We start from the raw sequence: 22,807 nt of genomic DNA on the forward strand, positions 1-22,807 counted from the left end.
AAGCCTGAAATACAAAGACATTGACCCCTCCCACAACGGAATGCAAGAATGTCCTTTGTGAGACGTTATCAGTTTGTGGTAAACACCCATGTCAACTTCACACCCCAATTTGTGCTAAAGGCTTTTAGGAGATATAGAAACGATTAGTCTCAATCCTGAAGCATTACAAACACAGCGATGACTCCATCACTACTGACCTCATACATACTCATTTAGGTCAGAATATGAAATACAGTTAAAATGCTTTGTGATCAAATTCAACAGTTGTGATTAGAAAAGAGAATGTGTTGTCTCTTAAGTAATACTATATCCGAATTCTATTATCACACAGCATGATGTGCACTTCCTGGTATGCAGTCTAAAATCAATATCCAAATGTCCTCCCAGACAATGCCGTTTCAGTTGAGCTCCAAATCGTTCTTTTAGATCTGTATGAAGACCACCCAATGATTGCATGAATAGTGACAAAAATTCAACCAATCACTGTACAGTCACACCGTGCAATGTGCCCAGAAACACAAGTCACAGCAAAGCTCGAGAATGCACGCTGAGTGAGGTAATGAAATTTTGGTGCTATCTGTAGTTTCCAAAACGTGGATATGACAAAAGAAAAAGGAAAAGACTTCTGTTCGTAATAGGTACTCTTTAAACATGTAAGGCAAAATTGCATATTTTAAGTTTTAAAGGATAAGGTGGTATTAAATTTATACATGTGACTATATTAATAATGATTAATTTCTGCAAGGAAGAACATTTTTTGGAAATGCTCTTTTCTTATTTTAGTATAATATAAACTTAATCCCATAAAATGAAAGAAAAAACAAACAAACACCTCTAGTGTAGTCAAATTTCTGAAACAAAAGCTATTTACTTGTCTGTTAGCTCTGTGCTGTAGATATATAGACACACATTTTCTTTCCTAGATAAGGTAGTGAAGGAAAACAAAAGCAGGAATATAGGATGAAAGGCTCGGGATGACAGTGAACCAGCTGTGTAAATATAGATGAAAGACACGTATACACGTGGATCGCAACCCAAGTGACATCCCTGGACGTGGAGGATGAGACATACATTGCAATTGGAGGTCACAACACAATGGCCTTCAGCAAAAGGAATAATGTTGTATGTGTGTCTTCCTTCCAAATACAAACTTCAAACTATTTACAACATTTCACTAACTCATTTAATTCAATTATAAAAATGCATTAAAAAGATATTAGGCATAGACGCAGTTTAATGAAGCGTGTGGACTTGGGGATATTGTTTGTAATGAACTGTTTCAGCACTGATCTCTGCAGCTGAGATGGGAAATGGGACTGACATGAAACAAGGGGGTGCAAACTAACAATAATGACAAATGTTATCAATAGCCAAAGTGAGTGTGCATTATTTAATAGCTTTTGCATATTTCTACTTACAACCACATGTACGTCAAACAAGCTTAACTTATTAAAATGTGACAAAAGTTAGTTTAGCAGAGGATAGAACTGTCAAACTTTTCTACTTTTCAAGTTTTGGCCTTTAAAAGAAAAAAAAAAAGTGGGGTTGGACATGACACAATTTTGAAAACACAACAGGTCACGTATGAAGACAGAAAAAAATTCACACTCACATACACAGTGTCACTGAGTGGGATTTGCATTGAATGTTATAATTATGATTTCTACTTACTTTTTGTTTTCTTCTAAATATTTCTGACAGTTTGTTTGTTTTCTGCAAACCTCGTTTACATGTCAGCAATACATGTCAGAGAACAACTATGCAACCTTGAGAGCAGCATCATGATTGCCATAATTACATATGTGTTTGGTTTATCTTATGTACGTGTTTAGATTTACAGTAGTCTACCACCGCGTTAAGAATCCATGTAGTGCCAGGTAAGAGCGCAAGCTCTCTAAGATTCCAGCAATCTCCATTTGCTCAAGGTGTAGTCACATTATAAGCCTGGAAAATTGCAAACTCTTATCGCCGCATGACGTGAGACATGAGATGATGTATGTTGCCAGCATTGATGAAATTCTGCTTCTCAGTGTTTGCCAAACCCAGTGAAGCTGAAAGGAGCCAGCTACACACTCCACTTCTAGTGTGACTGTAAAAATCCAAGCTAGATGACATAAACTAAACACAAATTGTATGTCATTGGCGTCTTATATGACATCCTGCATTAGTCTACCAATTTGTTTCAATAATCTCACATCATAGGACTCGTTAAAAATTCCCAGAAGGGAAGACTGGGCAAGAGCTAAAACAGTTGTCATCAAAGAAAAACAAATCTATAATGGTTCTTCTGATATACTACACTAAACAGAAATAAACATTTTTTAGACCAATCATCAATTACCAAAGTTCTGCACCGCTACTGCAATGATTAAAGTCTAATAAGTAGAGGAAAGTGTTTATGATATGCAGTTTAGACATATAAATCTGGCCATTAGGATACAACCGAGACTGATTTAATCAAAGCTAAAACGCACCATGATTAAAACATCAGCGTATTTGAGGTGTGAAATCTGTGAGCGCTGGCCACAACACAAAACATTTGAGCTTGAAATTTCGAAAAAAGCATCCAGCTCTGATGCCACTGGGAACAACTGGCGCTCTCAAGCAGAAAATCTCTGGCAAATCACAATTTGTCTGAGATATACCGGCTAATGAAAGAGCTCCCGATCATCCCCAACCGCCTGAGCCTATGGTCCTCTGAGCCACATTACTTAGACATGCACTGTGGGACCTCAGAGAAGCAGCATGAGCGTTACATTTTCATTGCTCAGTCGAGAATTCCTAAATAAGTCTATAAGAACGAAAATTCCCCACTGAGTGCCTGACTGCCAGTGAGCCTGAAACACACATTCACAGGATGCTATAAAATGATGGTATGAAAACAAAGTGGTCGGTTTTTACAGTCTCAAAGAGTTTCACGTGCACTTACCCTCGGTAGAGTGGACTTGCGCCAGGGTGATGATAAACCAGCACAAGGTGAGTAGTTTCCACATGGCGCCAAACGTTGGTGGTCTCTTGCAGCTTTTTGTGTTGTGACAAAGAGCTTCTGATTGAAAAAGTCCAATCCAAACGATCTTAGAGATGGTCGTCATTGATCCTCTCACCTGTCAGGGGAGGACACCAAGAAGGAACGTCAGTTTGACGGTGAAATTGGAGTCCTAAAAGAACGCACATTTACTACAAGATGTCTCCAAAATGTGTGTTGGATGCGGTTTGGGGGCTGAGCATTTTGCAAACCCACACAAACTGCCAAATAAGTGCATGAAGTCAATAATTGTGAGAGGGGGGAAATCCTTTGATGGCATCTGGAAACAGGACCACCTAACGGGCCAGATCTGGGTGCAACCAATACTGTCAAACAGACAGAGCCCGCCCTTGTCCAACCCTACTGTGACTAATGGAAGAGGGATGTGACACCTTATCAAACCTCGATCTCACTCCACTATTATATATTTTTTAAATTTCCATCTATATATCATAGCCCATGCCTACCACCCAGGAGCACATGAGCCGTATCACAAAGATTTTAAAATGATGCTGATTTATGAAGACATCTCCGATTTGAATTCGACTCTCACTTTCCGACAGAGCGTTGACATGAGCCCAGAGTGAAAACGCGCCAAACGGATAGGAAGCGGCCAACTGTGAGCTCCACTGCTATTTGTATCCACATGCACGAGAAATATTAAATCAGCTGAGGCCAGCGTTAAATGCGAAAATCATACGGCTTAGTGAACACGACCCGACATGTTTTTCAATATCTTCAGTTTGGTGAAATAGTGACATTATATTTAAAACCCACCGAACCAGTTAAACATCTACAGCATCATCACAAAGGGCCAATATATGACTTACACGACTCACGAGTCAGTATCCCCCACTATTATCTGCTTAAGATATTCTAGCCGCAAGTCAAGAAGCTAAATTGCCTTTTCCACCCCCGAGGCGCCGGCAAACAAATAAACACTTGAGAGCAAATGGTCAACAGTCTTTGTTGTGACTGACCACAAAGTTATCTTCGCATCCCCACCCTTTCACTCCCGAGCAGGATTCCTGTCTCCTCACCTCATCCATACCTGTCCCACTAGTAGGACTTTGTTTGAATGTTTGTTTTTGCTCTCTTTCGCTACAAAAGCAAATGGCCTCCTCCCAAGTCATGGATATACCAGTGGGGCTACGCAGGGTGAAACCTAACGCCTACCTGCACGTCCAGGCAGGCGTCTCACACTACTGACAGCTCCCTTTTTGTCGGCCTGTTTACATTGGTGGGCTAAACTCGGTCCAGCACATTTACCAAGGGATGTAGCATCACTTAGGCAACGGGGCACATTAGAAACTGTTTTCCCCTCAAAAAAAATTCAGCCCGATCAAAAACAGCTACGTCCTTCTTGATGTCTCAGCAACTGTTCTCTGAATGTTAGCCTTCATGCACAACTTTCTGCCTGTCGCGTGCAGCTAGAGCAAAAAAATCCAGCTCCTCCTCACTGGAGAATATTCCTTGGCTGCAAAGCGTTTGATCTATTTTGTGTTTGCTAGTTCCCAGACAGCGTAGTACTTCACGGGCATGAAAACATGCAGCATGCACACATTAGGCAACAAAGTTGTAATTAAGTCCACCATAATCACCTCATCTAATATGACAGTATGCCTCACACAAGACCTCTAATTTCAGAGCCATTATAATGAGGTTAGTGGGAAAACGGGACACGACATCATTGTATGTTTAGGTACAGTGAATTGATATATAGTTTTATTGATTTGAAGTTTTACAGCCCCTAAATTGGAAAACACATAGAGGAGGGTATATATGAAGTTTTCAAAATTTGGATTGGATTGTTTCGCCTTGGTGGAGGTCTTAGTTCTACTGAGTGTCATTCTCCCTCCAAGTTGTTAGTGTATATGATGAGGCCTTGTGTTTGCCGTCTGTACAATAAAGCTGCAAAGGGAACAGGCTTTTGGGATCCTTGTAAACACGCACAGGCTTAGCATTGACTTTTGTCCACTTAGAATACTTATGGTGCATAGAAAGAAGCATGACAATAATCCCATTCAAAAACTAGCTAAAATAATTGCTGTGACCTTTAGAAGTTGTTAGAATGGATTTTTTTGTATTAGAGACCAATGAATAATGAATTATTACCCTGGTTACTTTAAATCATGTTTAAATACCAGAAATCTAGCACCCAGTTCACTCTATGACCTCTTCTGTGCATGCAGAGAATCTCAAATAAGTTAATATGGCAGATAAGCATTCACTTGTCATGTGCAATATGAAATACAGATCCCTGACGGCTCACGACCTTGAGTGGGGTGGAGGGGTTATGCTGTTTACATCACAGTATTGCCCTCCCCTAATTCTAATGGAAATGGATGTTAACAAAGAGATTTTCCTGGTTCGGCTGAGATTAATGGTCTGAATTAAAAGATTAACCTCAAACTTGTTTGACGTTACCAGGAGAACACTCGCAAGTCTTCTGTCAAATCAAATCGTCTCCATAGAACACAGAACTACGTATTACTTTAATCCTTATATGCCTCTGTGTCTGTATTTCAATCCAAACAATCTCATAAACCTGAGCAGCACATTACCTCAATTGCCTGAAGACAAAAAAACAAATGCATCTTAACATATTTGCCTCGGAGGCAGTGAACTTCTCCGCCACCATGACAGTAAATGCAGAGTTTATTTCCCTCATACATGTACAGAGTTGTTCTACAAATCGATCATAACAGTCTTGTACTTAATGTATTTTGTCTCATGCTGTGAGTGTTCAACATGCACAGACACCAAAAGCACAGACCGGAGGGACACTGACTGACACGTATTCTTCTCATTAGACGCGCCAAAGTCTCCACTCTCTGCTGGAGCTTGCTTTTTTCTCCCCAAGCCTTTAAACAGCGCCGCCGCCAGTGATCGTATTGAGCCCCCTCCACACCGAACAGGTGTTTGCATCTACAGACTTGAGCCAGACAGATGATGAAGGGCATCGGCAATAGACTGGATTGATTCCAAAGGCATGATCAAAGCACCGATTGGCCAGTTGTTAAATTGAGAGAGCCATTTTTTGTTGTTCAGTTTTTTTTATGCATGAAATCATTACAGGCAGGTGTTTAAGTATCTCGTAAAATGAAGATGCTCCAGGGGTGTGTATGACATACTGTTTTAAAACAAATCAGTTGCATTTATAGTGAACTGCAAAATAGGGGCTTTGTAGCGAACAGGAAGGGGTGATTAGAAGAGACAGGAGGAGGGCTGATTGAAAAGGGCAGTTTGAAATTTGAATTGGAAGGGCTGGGGGTGGGGTCTGAGAACAAGAGGCAGATGTGAAAGAATGCATGGCTTCTCCAAGACAAAGCTTTTGGTTATCCCTCTTGGGCTGTTAGAGGGTCGCGGGAGAATAGAGGAAGAGTTGGGCTTTTCTATTAAAAGAGGTCTGGGAGGGTGAAGGGGGGGGGGGGGGTGTCTGAGAATAAAAGGACTTGAGTGGGGGAGGGGATTCAAGTTACAATAAAAAGATTGACAGCTTGCAAGTCTTGCTTGACCCTTGAATTAGCCCTTCTGCTTTCAACAAACTCCAAGAAAGAGTTGGGATGTTAATTGTCAGAGAACATCACAGGGATGCAAAAGAGGCCTGGACATTCATCTATCCTCAAATGTAAATCAGTGCCAACGGATCACCGCGTGTTTGAATCGGAAAGTTGTTTCTATTGGTTCTTCCCAACAGCAAACATAAATTCATACATACTGTAAAACCCCCTCATCAACAACTTCGAAAGGACTAAACTACCCGCGGACTCAGAGCTAGGATGCCAAACACTCAGACACTTCCACGGAAAGAAAATACTTCTCCCCAGAATAGATTGTGTCCGTGCTTCTCCACGGCTGAAGACGTACGAGTACAATATGGAAAGCGGATATCAGAAAATTTGCACTCCCGAGGACAGAGTGGACTGTTGATCAGATGAGTCTGGAGCCCCGCTGAGCTCGATATGGGGCAGGGAGGAATCATCCGTTGACCTATTCTGCAGATGGAATGATTGAGAGCAACCCGGGAATGGCATTCTCCCAAATGCTGTGTGACTGCTGGTGCCCCCCTCCCCTCACCCCAAACAACAGCCTTGACCAGAGATCACGCAAGGGGAATACCAGGGCCAACTTGCACATAGTGCAACAGGATCAGATTGGGGTGTACAGTGGGGGTGATAATGTGAAGCAACAGGGGGTTGGAAAGTGGGACTCTAAATTGGAAGCAAAAATAAAAGAAATTTGAAGAGAAAATTTGCATTTAAAGCTTTCCCAAAGTATGACAAGACATTGCAGTCAATAATTTCTTATACCATCTTAGCTAATTTGAAGTTTACTTCTATGCAAGCATCAGTTTCAGAGGCACAAACAATTCCACGACAGAGCCTATGACAGCAACATGGTGCCTGTCGGGCTCATTGCTTTTGTGTTTGCACCATTCATCAATTTTATGAGCCACTCAATTCATTGATGATTTGTGCTTCCCACTGATCAGGACATATGGCTATGAAATAAAGCAATCATGAGCCATTGGTTTAAACAATACTATTTATAATAATGGAACATCTCAACAAACAAAGAGAAAAAGTTTATCCAGTCCAGGTAGACTTTAGTAGACAAAACAGCAGCAAATAAGTGAAAATGTGGAAAGGTGTGCGCTGTGATTCAGCCTTATCACTTTCTGTCTGAATATATATATTTGACACCCATAGCTTTATAATCACTTCAGCAATGCACTGAAAATCCTATTAGTTCCGCAAGATACCTATACCTGTCCGTCCATAGGGATTATCGCAAAATGATTCGACACAGCAACAAACTTGTAATGCAGGTTCGATAAATCTGAGTTGTAATTTTGATGTTTAACTGGCAACTGAAGTGGATTATCCGGAAGGGAATTTCAAAATGTCATTTCCACTTGCTGATAGCACAAAACTATTCTTTCAGCTCGCTTGAGATAAGACTGATTCTGCCTGGACCATTAAGCGGTCTTTTTGCCAAATGTTCCCCGTGTCTGGTAATTACTAGGCTGACATTAATACCGTAGGATAAATAGGAAGATCATGAATGGAAATGGGCATTTCATGGTGATACGAGCTGCCAATCAAGCCCAATAGGTAGTTGATCAGCCATAATTCACCTTTAAATACCCAAATGTATGCAATGCCTATAGAGTAAACTCCACTGGCCAGAAACCCAATACAATTAGAATGTGCACTTAAATGCTCTGCCTGGTTGTTGATCAGAGAGTACATTAGGACACCATAAAAGCAACATTTACAGTGGGACCCAGTTGGCCATGGCTAAATGAGTGCAACCAAATTGACTGAACTTGGCTGTGTAGCTAAACACTACTTAATCCAACACAAGAAAACCCTAATATATATTTTCAGCAACCGAGTCTCATGTAATTCAATTAAGGTTTTGATTACTCAATATTGCCTATATTTAAAAACCTTTATTGAACGGCAGTACGAGCTTAGCCCTATTTCCCCACAGCCCGTCATCGATACTGTGATAAACCGTGAGAAAAGATACATAATATATTATAGAATAAAGATTATTTTTTGAATGGCGCAAATTCTCATGGCACAATAACTTTGCTGCTGTTGCCACCAGGATCATAGTGTGAACGCAGCCTAACAAAAAGTGAGGTAAAACTCTCACTGTTTTCGGCCTCACAAAAAAATTGGTTTAATTATTTATTACCATGCCCATGTTTGTTAGCTAAAAAGGAAGCAAGCCCTTTGGTTATATGCGGCGTAGTTTTACTGTACAATAATAACGCCGCTGTATTTACATGAATGTGCACCAGTAAGCGGCTTGTGTGACACTCTAACCCCCTCCTTATTTCAAAATGAGCAGCTGCGTGGTTAAAAACACGACTCTGTCTTTGTATTAAGGGCCCAGCATCAATAATGCACTGTGATCGCCTGGCAGTATTAAACAGGATATTAATTTTTAATATAGAGGACAGCGACATAAAACATGTACAAGGTAACTGAGATGATGATGCTGTATGATGGAAGCTAAAATAAGGTACAGTCAATGCCTCTGTTGGAGATAATGGAGAATACTGGAAATCCACCTAAAAGTCTTTGTAAATTCTTGACTCAAATATAAAATAGCATAAAACCATAATACATGTTGTTTGTGCCAAACCTTTTATTGCTCATCAAGTGGGGAAAAACCTAAACATTAATCACCACTATAAAATACATGACAGCAGCTTTGATAAGAAATAACGGCTGCTGGGGTTCTGCTATTCATTTGAGTTTCCGTACTTAACAACCTTCTTATGAAATCATAGAATGACTAATCATAATAGATGATGAATAAAAACAGAAACGTGTCAAAGATAAAGGAAACATGATCTGAGTTGATTTTGAATTAAGCAAAGGAATACTGTTATGCAAGTTCAAGTTATTTATTCATTTATTTATTTTTTTGTTTTGAGGCATGTTTCCTCTTTTACAGTCAAATTCCGCAGCTTCCTCAGAGGCAAATCTTTCAGCAAGATATGGATGACCTCATTGGTCCTAGTGCTATTTTGTGTGCGTGTGTGAATGAAATGTACTGTATTCCAAAAATAAAAATAGTGTGACGGGGTTAATGAGTGCAAAAGCAGTGCATGCAATTGATAATTGAAGCCCATTACATTAGTGAAAATTGCATCTAACAATGATGCAATAGCACCTTTGGCTTGGATCCACCTCCTCATGACATGATAAAAATAAACCTGATGCTAATCGTTGTATGTCACTCATTCTTGAAGAGTGCCAATTCTTTGAGATTAAAAGCTTCCACCATAATTTGGCTGACCATGACTTGGTGTCTAATTGATGCTTTTAACCTTCTGCAGTCCAGATGAAGGACAAACGGCCAATATAATGTGTGCCACATTAAGTCACTGAAATAGAACAAAGCAAAAAGATCTTACACTGTACCACACGATGTGTGGGATAACCAAACAAATGACTTGGTCTTTCACGTACTTAGATGGATGAGCTCTTCCATGGACCATGCAAACTTTGTAAGATTTTAAATGCAATCAATAATGGAATTAATTCAGTCAGTGACAATGAAATCCAGCAGACAAACTCATTAGACCAATTCCATAAGCGAATAATTATTTCAACAGCAGCTACTGTGGCCAGCTTCATTCCGGCATTTTAGAATTTCTGCCATGGCACGGCTGTATCTATTTTAAATTCCAAAGACAGCATGAATGCCTTCATTAGACAAGGGAAGGGGTATGTCAACCCAAAACCCGGCGTGGCTGTGTCTCATCAGCAAGCACATGTACACACACACATGCACACACACACACGCACACACACACACCAAGACACACACACACCAAGAGGTCGGTGTTGTATTTCGTAAATGCAATCACCTGTCAGTCCTAAATCAGAGCACCCGGACAGGTAATGGAGCTTGTTAAACCTCGTGAGGCTATATTCAGCTTTGTGTTTTACTCCAAGAAAACTACACGAATAAAATAATATGTGTGGAAAAGACGCATTGCATTCTTTTTTGGAGCAAGTTGGAGTAAAGGGCAACGCTTTGAAAGGGTTCAAGGTGAGAGGATGAGAAGTTTCCTTAGTTGTTCATTAGCATGTGGACAGAGAGGTGGATTGTGATGCAAACACGCTCCCCCCACCAACTCCTCTATTTTAATAATTAAAGTTCTACTGAATTCAGCACTAGTCTGCTTACTGTACAATGGATTAGGCAATTTAAAAGGCCGGGCGCCATGGCAGATCCAATGACAGTTCCAAGCTTAGAGAGAAGTTGTCAAGCACATATTTAAATTCATGACATGATGAAAGTCACTCCGCTTGGCGCAACACAGCCGAATGACGGCAACCGCAATAAAGAAATATAGCAGTTTAGGTGTGTAGAAGAATAGATACCCCCTTTCTAACATTATTCAAGTATAATTGAAACACATTTTGCATTCATGGCCTGTCTTACCATCCACAGTTGGACAATCACTGGTGTTACACCTTGTGTGTGTTTAATGTGTTTGCTTCCGGCTGATAAGCAAAAGGACTATGTTTTTTTTTCCCTTGCAGTGAATAATTTTCAAGGAAACCACACAAGATGAAAAGCTAGACGGGACCGGAAAGTCGTGAGCGATAAAAACATTCACTAAGGAAAATTATCTGCTCTCACTTTGAATACCAAAGCGATTCTAATTTCCAAAACAAACTCTGAAAGGGAGAACAATTTCAGGTCGCACCTTTTGAACCACCTCCTGTGAATGTGAATGAAGTCAAAATGTGACTATAGTTACTCTAGGTAGGTATCTGTATTGATAATACACCAAAGTGTTATAGTCACAAATGCAAGTTGTACGGAATCATGGCATCACAGATAAAAACTCACTTGGAATGTGATAACAAGGTCACACATTCTCCACTTCAGAATTACATATTAACCTGGAGCATTCAGTCTAGTGGAAGATACTTTCACAGGTCGGCCAAATAAATAATTATATATATATATATATATATATATATATATATATATATATATATATATATATATATATATATATATATATATATATATATATATATATATATATATATATAAAAGGCTCTCAACAACTCCCACATGTAGAGCATGTTTTCCAGCTGCACAACACAAACTGGTTTAATGATGCAATATAAAAGGAATGGCTCCAGCCCTTTAAAGGATCTGTCACTGCACTTTAAATTTACATACATTTTTGTTCGTTCTAAGCGGTAACACATTGCCACTTCAAAAGAGTAGCCCACTAATAAATATTCTTTCTCTCCGCCATCCATCTTTGTCTTACATGCCAAAAATATCCAGAGCATCAATTAGCACTTCAGTTTGGGGCTATCACTGCACGCTCTACTTGCATGTGCTCTGTTACCGCAGCTTCATTAGACATAGCTATCTGGGCACAGTTTTTTATTTTTACTTTTTATGTGCCGAGGGAGTTATTTGTCTGTGATAGCAGAATATAGTGCATTTATCTTCCCCAAGTTACAGTATGGCCACAACAAGAACCCTCCAGTACGCACAAGAAACTCAGGGGCCACCTTCGGTGAGAGAATAAAGGATCCCGTGAACTAAAAGTGAGGAGGCGTTGCAATGTCGATTCTTCTCACCATCGGGTGTCTCGTAGCTACATTTACAGAGCTTAAGGTCCTCTGCTTCAGCATAGGTGGAATTATTTTGCTAAATATGCTAAATAAGAAAGCAGCTCACCTCCACTGTCAGGGAGATGTTATCGGGCAAAGTAGGAGTAAACTTTTCCATCCTGTGGGCAGGTCTTGGTCTCTACACAAATGTAGCTCTTTGTCTGTCCGCGGGCGGGCTAGACCTTTTTGTGATGGAAATGCCTACAGAAGCTCCATCCTCAGCTCACTTCACCAACTTGGAGTGTAATCAGCTCAAACTGATGAATGATGCTACAAATGCCACCAGCTCTACTTTATAAAAAAAAAAAAAAAAATCCACCATCTTTTTTTTTTCTCTCCAAGTCTCGTTTGATTGACCTCTTTATGGTCATTTTTCATCAGCTGATATGGACCTGCTCTCATCACACTGCTGAAGCACTACTCAAGTTCAAAGAAAAACAGCATACTGGACTCACATGGAGAGCCGTATGACAGATGGATAGGAAGAAGTAACACACGGTAGTCGTTGGTGGACATTAAGACTAGAGAAAACTACTTGCCGCATGAGAGTGTGCCCTGAATATTTCATATATAATTTTAGATTTAATCCGTTATTAAGACCACTCCTTGTCAAAAGAAATATCTGTGGTCGTAAAAATAATATTAAAAAAATGAGTTTTAACAGGCTGCCTGGCTCATTCCTCTTACGTTTTCCCTGTTCGTCAAAGTTCATATTTCCGATTTAAGTTTTGTTCAACTTTCAGCTTCTGCAGTCAATGCAAGTGATGTCATGCAAGCTGTGATCGCGAGATTACAATTTCCGCATCCCGGAGGATTCTGGAGTAAGTTGATTTTAGTAGCAAAAATAAAAGGGAAGAGAGAAAGACCAAAGGATTTCTCACATAGTGTGTGGCTGTTTTTCGTTGGATGGACGATTCTTTTTTACGTGCATTGAACAATGAGAAAATGAAATATCTTTATAGCATTTATTTTGTCCATATTACATTTTGTCATATTGGTCGTTAGAAAGTGAGTGTCCCAGTAACATTGAGGCAAATTGGTGGCTCCCTTGTAAGTGCTGAAATGTCAACGATCCCCTAACCTTCAGAACCCAGGACGAAAATACGCATAAAAAAAAAGAAACAAGCATAAAAAGACCACCAATCACATCTACATAAGCACTAGCACATTTATTTATTTATTGCTTTACTATGTCTAAAAAGGCTAAAGAATTTTGCATGTGTTGTGAACTGTGTATGGACTGATTGGTGTGTGATCGATCTTCAGCGAGAGAACTGATTTGGGATTATATAGACACATTTTACAGCTGGATAAAACCAATCTGTAAAATGTTAAATTACTTTATTTTTTTTTTTACAATTACCGATGCATGCCAGGAGAAGCTAGAAATTTCATCGGCGCTCGTCTTCCAACAAAATCTAAGGAAGAGCAATGCTCCATCTTCACAACATGCTGGCAATAATACTATATCGGCTCGTGTTGTAGAAATTGTTTTTATTATATGAAAATACAATTGTCATTTTTTTGTTATTAGCCTTGAACGAATTAAAGGTAAACTATTGCACACAAATTATTTCAACATGGAAATATATCAAAGTAAATTAAAATATGATAGAATGGAATAGATTTTTTTTCCTCTCTGTTCAAACAAGTGTGTTCTGCAGCCTGTACACACACACACACACACACACACACACACACACACACACACACACACACACACACACAGAATATTAAAAAGCAATAAGTGAAAGAAACAAATGTGTCAGCACCGAGGGAATGTATGAGTAGCATTATTGGGTGGGCCAGTCAACATAGATGAACATTTCCTCTACACTTGCCAAAAAAGATCAGAAGTGTCAATATTCTCATTTCCAATTTTCATGATTACATTCATGAATCATTTGACATCTCTATCAAGCCAATGCCGACCGGAGGTGAAGGGTTACTTATCACCAATGTTAAGGATGTTTATTACTCAAGATCCCCCGCAGCGTAGGTGGAGAAGCTGGAGCCAAAAAACAGCAGTCCATGCCATCGGGACTGGCACAGCTGTACAAGCAAGGCTAAAGCTGGGGGAAATTAGCCCCCTCCCCGCACTCCCACACACTCCTACACACAATGTGTGAGTCTACGCCATTATCACACATATCTCTCAATGAAACGCGCCAAATGTATGTCATTAGTCTGAATCTCTTCCAACTGAACAATAAATACTTTTTGTGTCGGAATATGTTTAAAAAAAGACCAATTTCAGCTATTTTAACATACATCATGCACAAAAAAATCCCTAATGCCTTTCACTACAATATAGAAATAAAACGAGTTACTGTCAAGACTGCAAGGACGATAGGTGACACCCAACATCACACACTGCAGTAGAATCACAAAATGTCTGCTGCTCATCGAGTTGTTTTGATAAAACTGAACAACAGAGTGACACACAATTGTTATTATTGTCATGCATTTTAGTAAAACACAAGAAGGTGGAACTTAACGGAAAATAATAGCCAATACATATTTTGGGCAAAGATTTTGAGCCAGAACTCAAATTTGTAGAGTTAATAGCAGTTGAGCATACGTATATAAGCATTTAATGCTCTTTGCGTGTGTGTGTGTGTATGTGTGCGTGCGTGCTAAGGAGGTCATGGATTTTCCATCCGCAGTAAAATGGAGAGACAACCAGCTTTAATATTACTCTCCGGACTGGTCACTTTATATTAAGCCAGCTCTCTCTTGTACCCTATTTTGTTTTACAGGCAGAGATTTTGCACTTCAGCAAAACTATAACTCAACCCTTAGGGGCAACAATTTCAATTCTGTTTTTCTTTTCTCTCTGCTTTGTCTTCTAGAGCTAAGAAACTCATGTCGAGGTGACCCGTGATAAAGCCACGGCAGAGATGGGCGAATCTGCGGCGGCTGCTCAGCGGGCGGCACAGAGCGAGGTGTTGTGCGCGGGGAGAGAGCAGCAGGTGCAGCAGTGACAGTTGCCGTGTTGTCGCTTGGCCCACACTGTAGTCAAGAGGAGGTTCGCAGATGTAGCCACTCAGCAAACGCTTTTATTGGCTGCCTCAAACAATGCATCTCTGTCAGGAACAACTCCTCCTCAGGCCATTTTGCACTGTGTTGGTAAGACAGCACCAAGCGGAAACTTTATTGTGACACACACGCACGCACATTGTGAGCCGCTACAGCAGCATTATCAGAAAGGCTCCCGCTAGGACAACAAAACACATTCAAACCAGCGCATCAACATACAACATGAAGGACTGACATGTATGTATTATTTACTCCTCTAATTTTGCTCATACACACTTTCAACATTAGCTGCACAAAATAAAATGTATTATAAGTAGTATTTGGTTAGTATGATAGAATGCAGACTAAAACTACAATAATAAACATTAAACGTAACATTGTCAAATAACTAACTAATCACCATTACTATCGCAAAAAGGTCAAATCTTATTAAAGTGGTTAATAAAGCGGCATATTTTTTATCACCAGGTATATTTTGATCTTTCTTCTACAAGCCAGTCAAAAAACAACCTCCTGATCCATCATCCTAACTTTTTTACAATTAGAGCGACCCATATTGCACCCGCTGAGTCTGCGCTTTACCCCCCTGCTAGTTTTCAATCATGCACAACATTCTAACTGTACCCAGAAAATTAAAAGTATGTTTATTTCTTTTTGGAAAGAATTCCAAGCAGACCCCTCTAAGCAGCTCAGCGAAGAACATATCAAATATGATATGATGATAGTTTTACGGTTTCTGCTTTCTCAATTACTGGAAAGAAGCTCAACGAGGGCGGTTAATTCATATGCAAAGACATTATCTGTGCCCAGAGTGAAAAGGAGAAGAGCAGGGGAGGGGTAGAGGGGGGGACGCACGGCGGGCCAAACTTATGAGCGTGTGAGGCAAACATAAACCTTTTTTTGGTGGCCCACACATGGAGCGCAGTGTGAAGATAAAAGCAGCAGGTTCCATGATTCACTGCAGGAAATTAATCGACTAATACTGTTCTCTCGCTCTCTGTTTCAACGCCAAAAAAAACACATAAGAAGCTCATTAGAGGTGATGATGGACGTTTATGCTCATTCTCAAAATGTACACATTCTTTTTTTTTCGTGAGTGAGCAGCCTCCAGTCCCATCTTTCCTCACGTACACCCCCACCTCCCAGCAAAAAAAAGGGCGCCTCCTGTCAGCGTGAGCAATCATTATCACATAATTTCATTGTTTTTCCACCTCTCTAGTGCGTTTGATGTCTCTGGCATGGTAGCAATTGAACAGATAATTATTTTGCTGATTAGCTTAGTTTTTTTTTAGCAACTTAGCAGACTTGTGATATTGTGATATTCCTCTGAAAGTCCCAGGCCAGACGCTCCACTCCATCTGACTTGGCAACTAAGCTACAGTGCGAGAACAAAGCTCCAAACACAGCCAAGCACACGCCGCACGATACAATAGTTACTTAGCAGACCTATTCCACTAAACTGAAATTAAATGTGTATTATAAAAATTGAACAAAAACTTTTAGTGGTCTGGTAAAGTTCGAAACTGTTTTGTTGTATTGCAAACTGTTGTTTTGTTGATTATAATAGTGTCTGATTGATGTTGTGTGTTAGAAGTATTGTCCAGTGGAGCTAATTTTAAAGTATATTTCTTAGATTAATTTAAAACAGGAATAACAAGGTAAGTAGCCAACCTAACTTCTGATTACTTTTTAGATTAAGATGATTTCATTTAATTGATTTTGTGTCAATAATGAATTGATATGATTCATGCTGTGTGTTACTAGTACTGTTCTGTAATGCTGGTTGGATTCCGTCTCCAATTTTTGTTTTAGATAAATCTTCCTAGGAAGTCATGCATGTTAATTGCAAACACAAACTAATCCAACAGCAAAAAAATATATATAAATGTGTATTCTGTGAAATACTCAACATTAAAACGTTGAATTCTATAATTTTTATTGTTATATACATATATTCCCCCCAACACACACACTTTTTTCACTTAATTTTGATCTGCGGCGAAGTGCAAGATCCATTTGGAAGACATTTAGATTCCCAAAATTAGTCTGCGCTCAATAATGTGCAACCGTAGCCACAGCTTATTCTTTTAACCTTCTTAAACATTCTTAAATGCTAAAGGCAGTGAGTCGAACTTCTTTCAGTTGCAATAAGTTACAATAGTCAAGGACAGATATATTGCTCTACCATGTTTATCCACACCATCGCTGAACAACAGCCCGTGTCCTGTCAGCGGAGGGGCTTTTAAGTGCTTCGCTCTCTTCTAATCCAGCCGAGACATGACTCTCTTTCCCTGGCAGACGCGTGCAGATCCCCCATTTTCTCCCAATGCACGCCTTGCTCGTGGCTCCTATGGCAGAGCCGCAATAAATGCTGTTTGCTCACAGCCTCCCATCTCCTCTGACATGCACAAATTGAATATTTTCTCCAAACAGTGTTGCAGCTGCGCACAGATAAGCACAAGTCTTATTACATACACCGCAAAAAAAAATTTGAATGTTGGTTTGTGTCCATTTCTTCATTCTTGCTTCATATTAAACCAGCAACAGAGATTGGTCAAATTAATTTCTGTGATTACAATTATTTCTTTATTATCATCATTAAAAATATTATATTTCTTCTAACCTGTCATTCATCCGCTGGCCTATTTTTTCCCCCTTCTGCTCGGTGTACCAATACTCAGTTTTAAATCATGCACACCGTTGTGAAAGCCAAGCATGTGCGCAACATGTCGTAAAATAAGACTTACAACCACAAAGTGGGTCTGTTTGTGTGTGTGTGTGTGTGTGCAATGCATTGCACTTTGCACTACTATTTCACAAAAGGCAAATACGGAGCCATCTAACAAAGCTGAGGAAGGCAGCCATATTGATTCTCGTCATCGTAGTTGAAATAGAGCCGTTGCAAGCTATCCTAGTTCGCGTCTTTGAAATTATTTCGGCAAACGGGAAATTTCTTCAGCCCGCGAATAACCTTAAACCCCCCCTCCCTCGTTGCACTGCAGGGACTTTTGGGAAGTGGAAACAAATGTTTGGTGGTGGTAGAGTCGGTGCACACAGTAGCGCACAGTGTTTTACTGATTAGCAATCGTAAAATAAAACTAGTCACAAGAAAGGGAAGTACTTGAAAGAGCGCGCACCTTCAATGCTTGCCTTTCTTTACAGCCTTGTTTATTCCTTTTAACGGCGAGCAGTTATCCACCCAGCATGACTCCATGTAGGAAAAAACCCACAAACCCACAATTTATATGCCAGAATTGGCAACGGAGTGTAAATCAAAATGAGTCCACTCCCTATTCTATGTATCCTCCACTCTACTCGCTCACGAAAGAAGAGCCTTACAATCTCGACACAAGACTGACTGAGCGGAGAGACAAAAGAAGTCCGAGCATATTTGGATGGTCATCAATGAGGATTTGAAAGCTCTGCATCCCTACAATGCGACGCTTGAGATCACTGAAGGAAGAAAACAATTTTCTCATCAGCACAAAGACACAACAACAGCAAGCAAATGCTACCACCAGTCCTAGCCATTCAATATTAAACCAATAACAAATGACCTTAATAAAGCCAAAGTGCAAAGTGCTTGACATGTTATCATCATTTAAGATTTCAAATAAAAAGTATCTTTGCGTGAGCGATTCATCAGAAGAAGCCGATCTCAGTTGCTGTCTATTGTATAAGAAAACAAGTGTGGGATGGGCAAGAAGGAAGCATCAAGCAACAGCCCATAATGTCACAAATTTTGATGAGCTCTCACTCTCTCCCTCCTTTTTCACACTCACTGGCGAGAGTGTAAAATTTAAAAAAAAAAAAAAAAAAGTTGAGAAAACGGATGTGAGACACTTCAAACAGTTTGGAGGAGAAAGCCCGTATTGATCCATGGCTGGACATAGAATTGGTGAAAAGGGTTCTTGATAGACAACATAAAAGAAATGTATTGAATAATATACTAAAATGAAAAATGACTACTTTTTTAAATCGACCAACATTTTTGGCCTAAATTTACCTCACTGGTGGTGAGTCACAATGCAATTTTGTGAAGCTTTGCACACACAGCACAACACAAGAATCACTGTGCAATTTTGAGAAGCTTTGCACACACAGCACAGCACAGCACAATCGGTTGCGACATGGCAACGTTACAGCCGAGAAGCTCCAAAATTCTGAAAACATTCCTATTGGTAGCCAATTCCAGTGTGATTATGGATGGAATTTGAAAAAAAGAGCTGCGAATCACCTCTATGGGTTAGGTTAAATCAAAACCATAAACAAATTGCATTTGTCCGCATAAAGATTTACTTTCAGCTCATGTTTTGTTATCTTTCAATCTATATTGATTAATTCCTAAGAATCCCCAAATGATCCAAACTGAATAGTCACTTTGACATAAAATGTACCAAAATGCACATCAATCTTTTCATTGTGAGAAATAGACTTGCACTCACGGACCAAATCACAGCATCATTTTCATACTGCACAATTTAAAGCAGACCATCTGCCAAATGCGCGGCTAAATTTGACCAATAATTCAATGATGGATGACCGAGGAGCGCTGCTGTGCTTCGGGGGGTGCCATGCATCACCGGCCCCGCCGCGGCGCGCCGCTCACCCAGCTCCGGAACACATGCATTCAACCCTGTGCCAAAAATTAAAGTAGATGTATTTCTGCATAGACTCCAACAGCCACATTTATTTATCAATTTTGCCTCATTTCGCTGACATTTACCAGCCGGATGGACCACGCCCCCTCCCCCCCCCCCCCCCCCAAAAAAGTAATTATTACATTGGCTAAATTTCTCCACTTTTAACCTCATGTAGCCTCTGTCCAATTATAAAGGATTAGTCATTGAATGTGGTAAAAAAAAAATACTTCTTAGGTCACAGCTCCACTAGAAATCCCCCCTGAATTTAACAAGAGGATCAATGGATTTGTTTAAAAAAAAATGATCATAATAATAATAATAATAATAAAAAAAAAAGGAGGAGGTTATCACAGAACTGAACTAATAAGAAATAAATGTTTTCGCTGATGCTTCCATCTCTGAAACGTGGCCGCACATCTGTTGCACAAGGATTTTCTTTCTGTATTTTGGAGTTATCCGCTCGCAGTCAGCGTGTGCCCGTGACATTTAAGCTGCTAAAATACAACTTGCAAAAAGCTTCCTTTAATTGAGTCGCAAACACGCGATGGTGTGTGCGTGCAAAAGTGGCAAAAGTTGCTACCAATTAAATTTAAAAGTCATCTCTCAATTAAACTGCACGGAAACTTACCTTGCAGCAAAACCAGGTGAAATAATGTCAGAATTGGAAAAAAAAAAAGAATAAAATGATAGGGGGGTGTCAGATAATGTCTGATTGGGGGTCCTGTAAGGTTTTGCAGGTCTGAGGCATGTCTTTCTTCTCAGGCTGGTTCTCAATCGGCGACAGGTTCTCTTCTCATCCCAGCCGTGCCTCTCTTCCAGGGGCGCACTTCCATTGCCAAAAGCCGCTCTGGCCGCTCTAGTCAATACCTTTGCCGGGACCAAGCCGACACCATCAGTTCTCTTCTGCACCAAAACAAAAAAAAAAGTGTCACTAGATGATTGGTGGCCGGCTCTAACCACGTCTTGCTCTCCGTCCGTGGGCGGAAAGTTTTGAAGCCGAATCGGTGCCCAAGCTCATGGAACAGGAGGAACAGACGTGCAGCAGACTTCCAGTAAGGAGAGCCAGCCAGCCAGTGCTACGGCCGGGAGCAGACTGCCGTGTGCGGGCACCCACTAAGGGCAGGGGCGGCTGGAAAGCCTGGACTGGATCTGTCGGATTTGGACTGTGTGGCGGTTGCAGGACAAGCTGCAGGGGCCTTATTTAGCTTGCCATCTTTTTTTCTATACTCTGAGGGAATTCAAATGAAATCATAGAGAGGATGTTATCAATACATCGTTTATTGGCTCTTTTTCCGCTTTGAGAAGCATCCTTTGCTTTAGTGTGCACAGTGATGTGCTACCGTGGGCAGTCCTGTTGAGTCAACCAATGAAAACGAAGATTTAGTCTCTACTGTCATATTACAGTGGGGGGAAATCACAACCACTGACACAAAGACACAAAATGAGGCACACTAATATAATCAAAATGATATACAATAGAGAGTATATGTCAAAATATCTGCTTTTGCAATGGTTGATTTGATAAAAGAGGGGTTGATTTGACATCTACCTTAGGGGTGCAACAAAAACAGATTTTAATTTAAAAAAATCGGATGTCATTGCTTTGATGTGAAATCTAGCTGGAATGTAAAAATGCACCACCCACGAATGAATAAATCAATAAATAAAACCTAATAACCTAATTCTTTCAAATTGTCTTAATATTGATCTTAATTTCTCACAGCCGGTGCTTTTCCGGGTAATACAGCTTTGTATTAAAAATCTACTAAAATTTAATTTGTGTAATATTCAACTAAGCAAGGGACTCTATTACTTACGTAAAACAAATGGAGGTCAATGCACAAGAGTTGCATTTTTATATGTTGTGATGTGGCTGAGGAGTTCTCTCCTAAAATATTCTGAGCCAGGCAGGACATGGCTAAGCACCTGGCTTCAATAAAAACTGCTTTTCACCCACTGTGGGGAAACGTGAAGTTGAGTCATGCTCACCAGGTGAAGGTGAACACAGGCAAGTAGCTGACTTATTTTTATAAGCATAATTTTACATAATAATACATGCCATTTTTTGTGTGTGGGGGGGGGGGGCTGCACAAAAAAGAGAAAACAGATGTAATAAAAGGTCACCCAGTGGCAAGCATCCATAGCAGGAAAAATGTTTATTTATAAGCACAGACTAAAAACACATGTGGTGTCTTTATGGCTTTGTTAAACAGCAATTTTGTATTCATACAAGTGTGCAGTCCAAATTGCCAACAGAAGGCATTCCTTTGAAAAGTTAACTCAACGTAACCATCATGAGGTGAAGACAGATTATTATTACAGAATTCACCCAGTAATATTCTTCTCATTTCTAACGTGTGCTGTATTTGTGCTTTTATGCGTTATATGAGTCACAAGTGTTTGAGTTACAGTCATCTCGACGTATCTTGCAAAGGGAAGCTATGTAACGCAAATTGATGCTTGCTAACTGCAAATTAGACGAAGCGTATATTGTGGATAAAGTTTTATCAAATTAGCATCAATTTCATGTCAAATTGAAAGGCAGTAAGGTTTGACATTCGCAAGAAAAATAAATCTGCTACACGAACAAGAGTTACAAGGTCATAAAATTCCGTATTCTGCACTTAGTTTTGTGCGCCAGGAGCAATTTTACAAGATCAGAAGTTCAAGGGTGCTGAGCTCACAGTCAGGCATGATACATTTAGGTGTTTTGTACATTTTAATTTCATTCTCACATTTATGAGAGAGAATCATCATATCTTTGGGGATTTTTTTACTAAACCATCACATTTGATAAATGTTATTTAAATGTTGGGCCACAGTAAAAGAGGAGGAGATTGGTCAAACTAAATTATTATAACCATCGTGAATTCTGATGTAACAACTCATTTTGATACAGCAGCACCTCTACATACGTGTTA

The 22,807-nt window shown here is 39.9% G+C and overlaps 1 protein-coding gene across 19 annotated transcripts in view; it reads right to left on the bottom strand.

The window, feature by feature from the left end:
* adgrl2a (adhesion G protein-coupled receptor L2a) overlaps window positions 1-21,062 on the bottom strand; it is an 84,953-nt gene extending 63,891 nt beyond the window's left edge. For 6 of the 19 annotated variants that reach the window (XM_061296899.1, XM_061296905.1, XM_061296903.1 and 3 more), the window contains exons 1-2: window positions 20,515-21,057; window positions 2,930-3,104 (exon numbers count right to left, since the gene is read on the bottom strand). In XM_061296899.1, the coding sequence (XP_061152883.1) occupies window positions 2,930-3,092 (163 nt within the window). In that variant the 5' untranslated portion in view covers window positions 3,093-3,104; window positions 20,515-21,057. Of the gene's footprint in view, window positions 1-2,929; window positions 3,105-20,514 lie in introns of all 19 variants that reach the window. The other 13 variants (XM_061296907.1, XM_061296897.1, XM_061296892.1 and 10 more) reach the window with 9 other exon arrangements.
* Between the last annotated feature and the right edge of the window lie 1,745 nt (window positions 21,063-22,807).

The sequence above is a fragment of the Syngnathus typhle genome, linkage group LG14 (genome assembly GCF_033458585.1).
Source record: "Syngnathus typhle isolate RoL2023-S1 ecotype Sweden linkage group LG14, RoL_Styp_1.0, whole genome shotgun sequence".
Taxonomy (NCBI): domain Eukaryota; kingdom Metazoa; phylum Chordata; class Actinopteri; order Syngnathiformes; family Syngnathidae; genus Syngnathus; species Syngnathus typhle.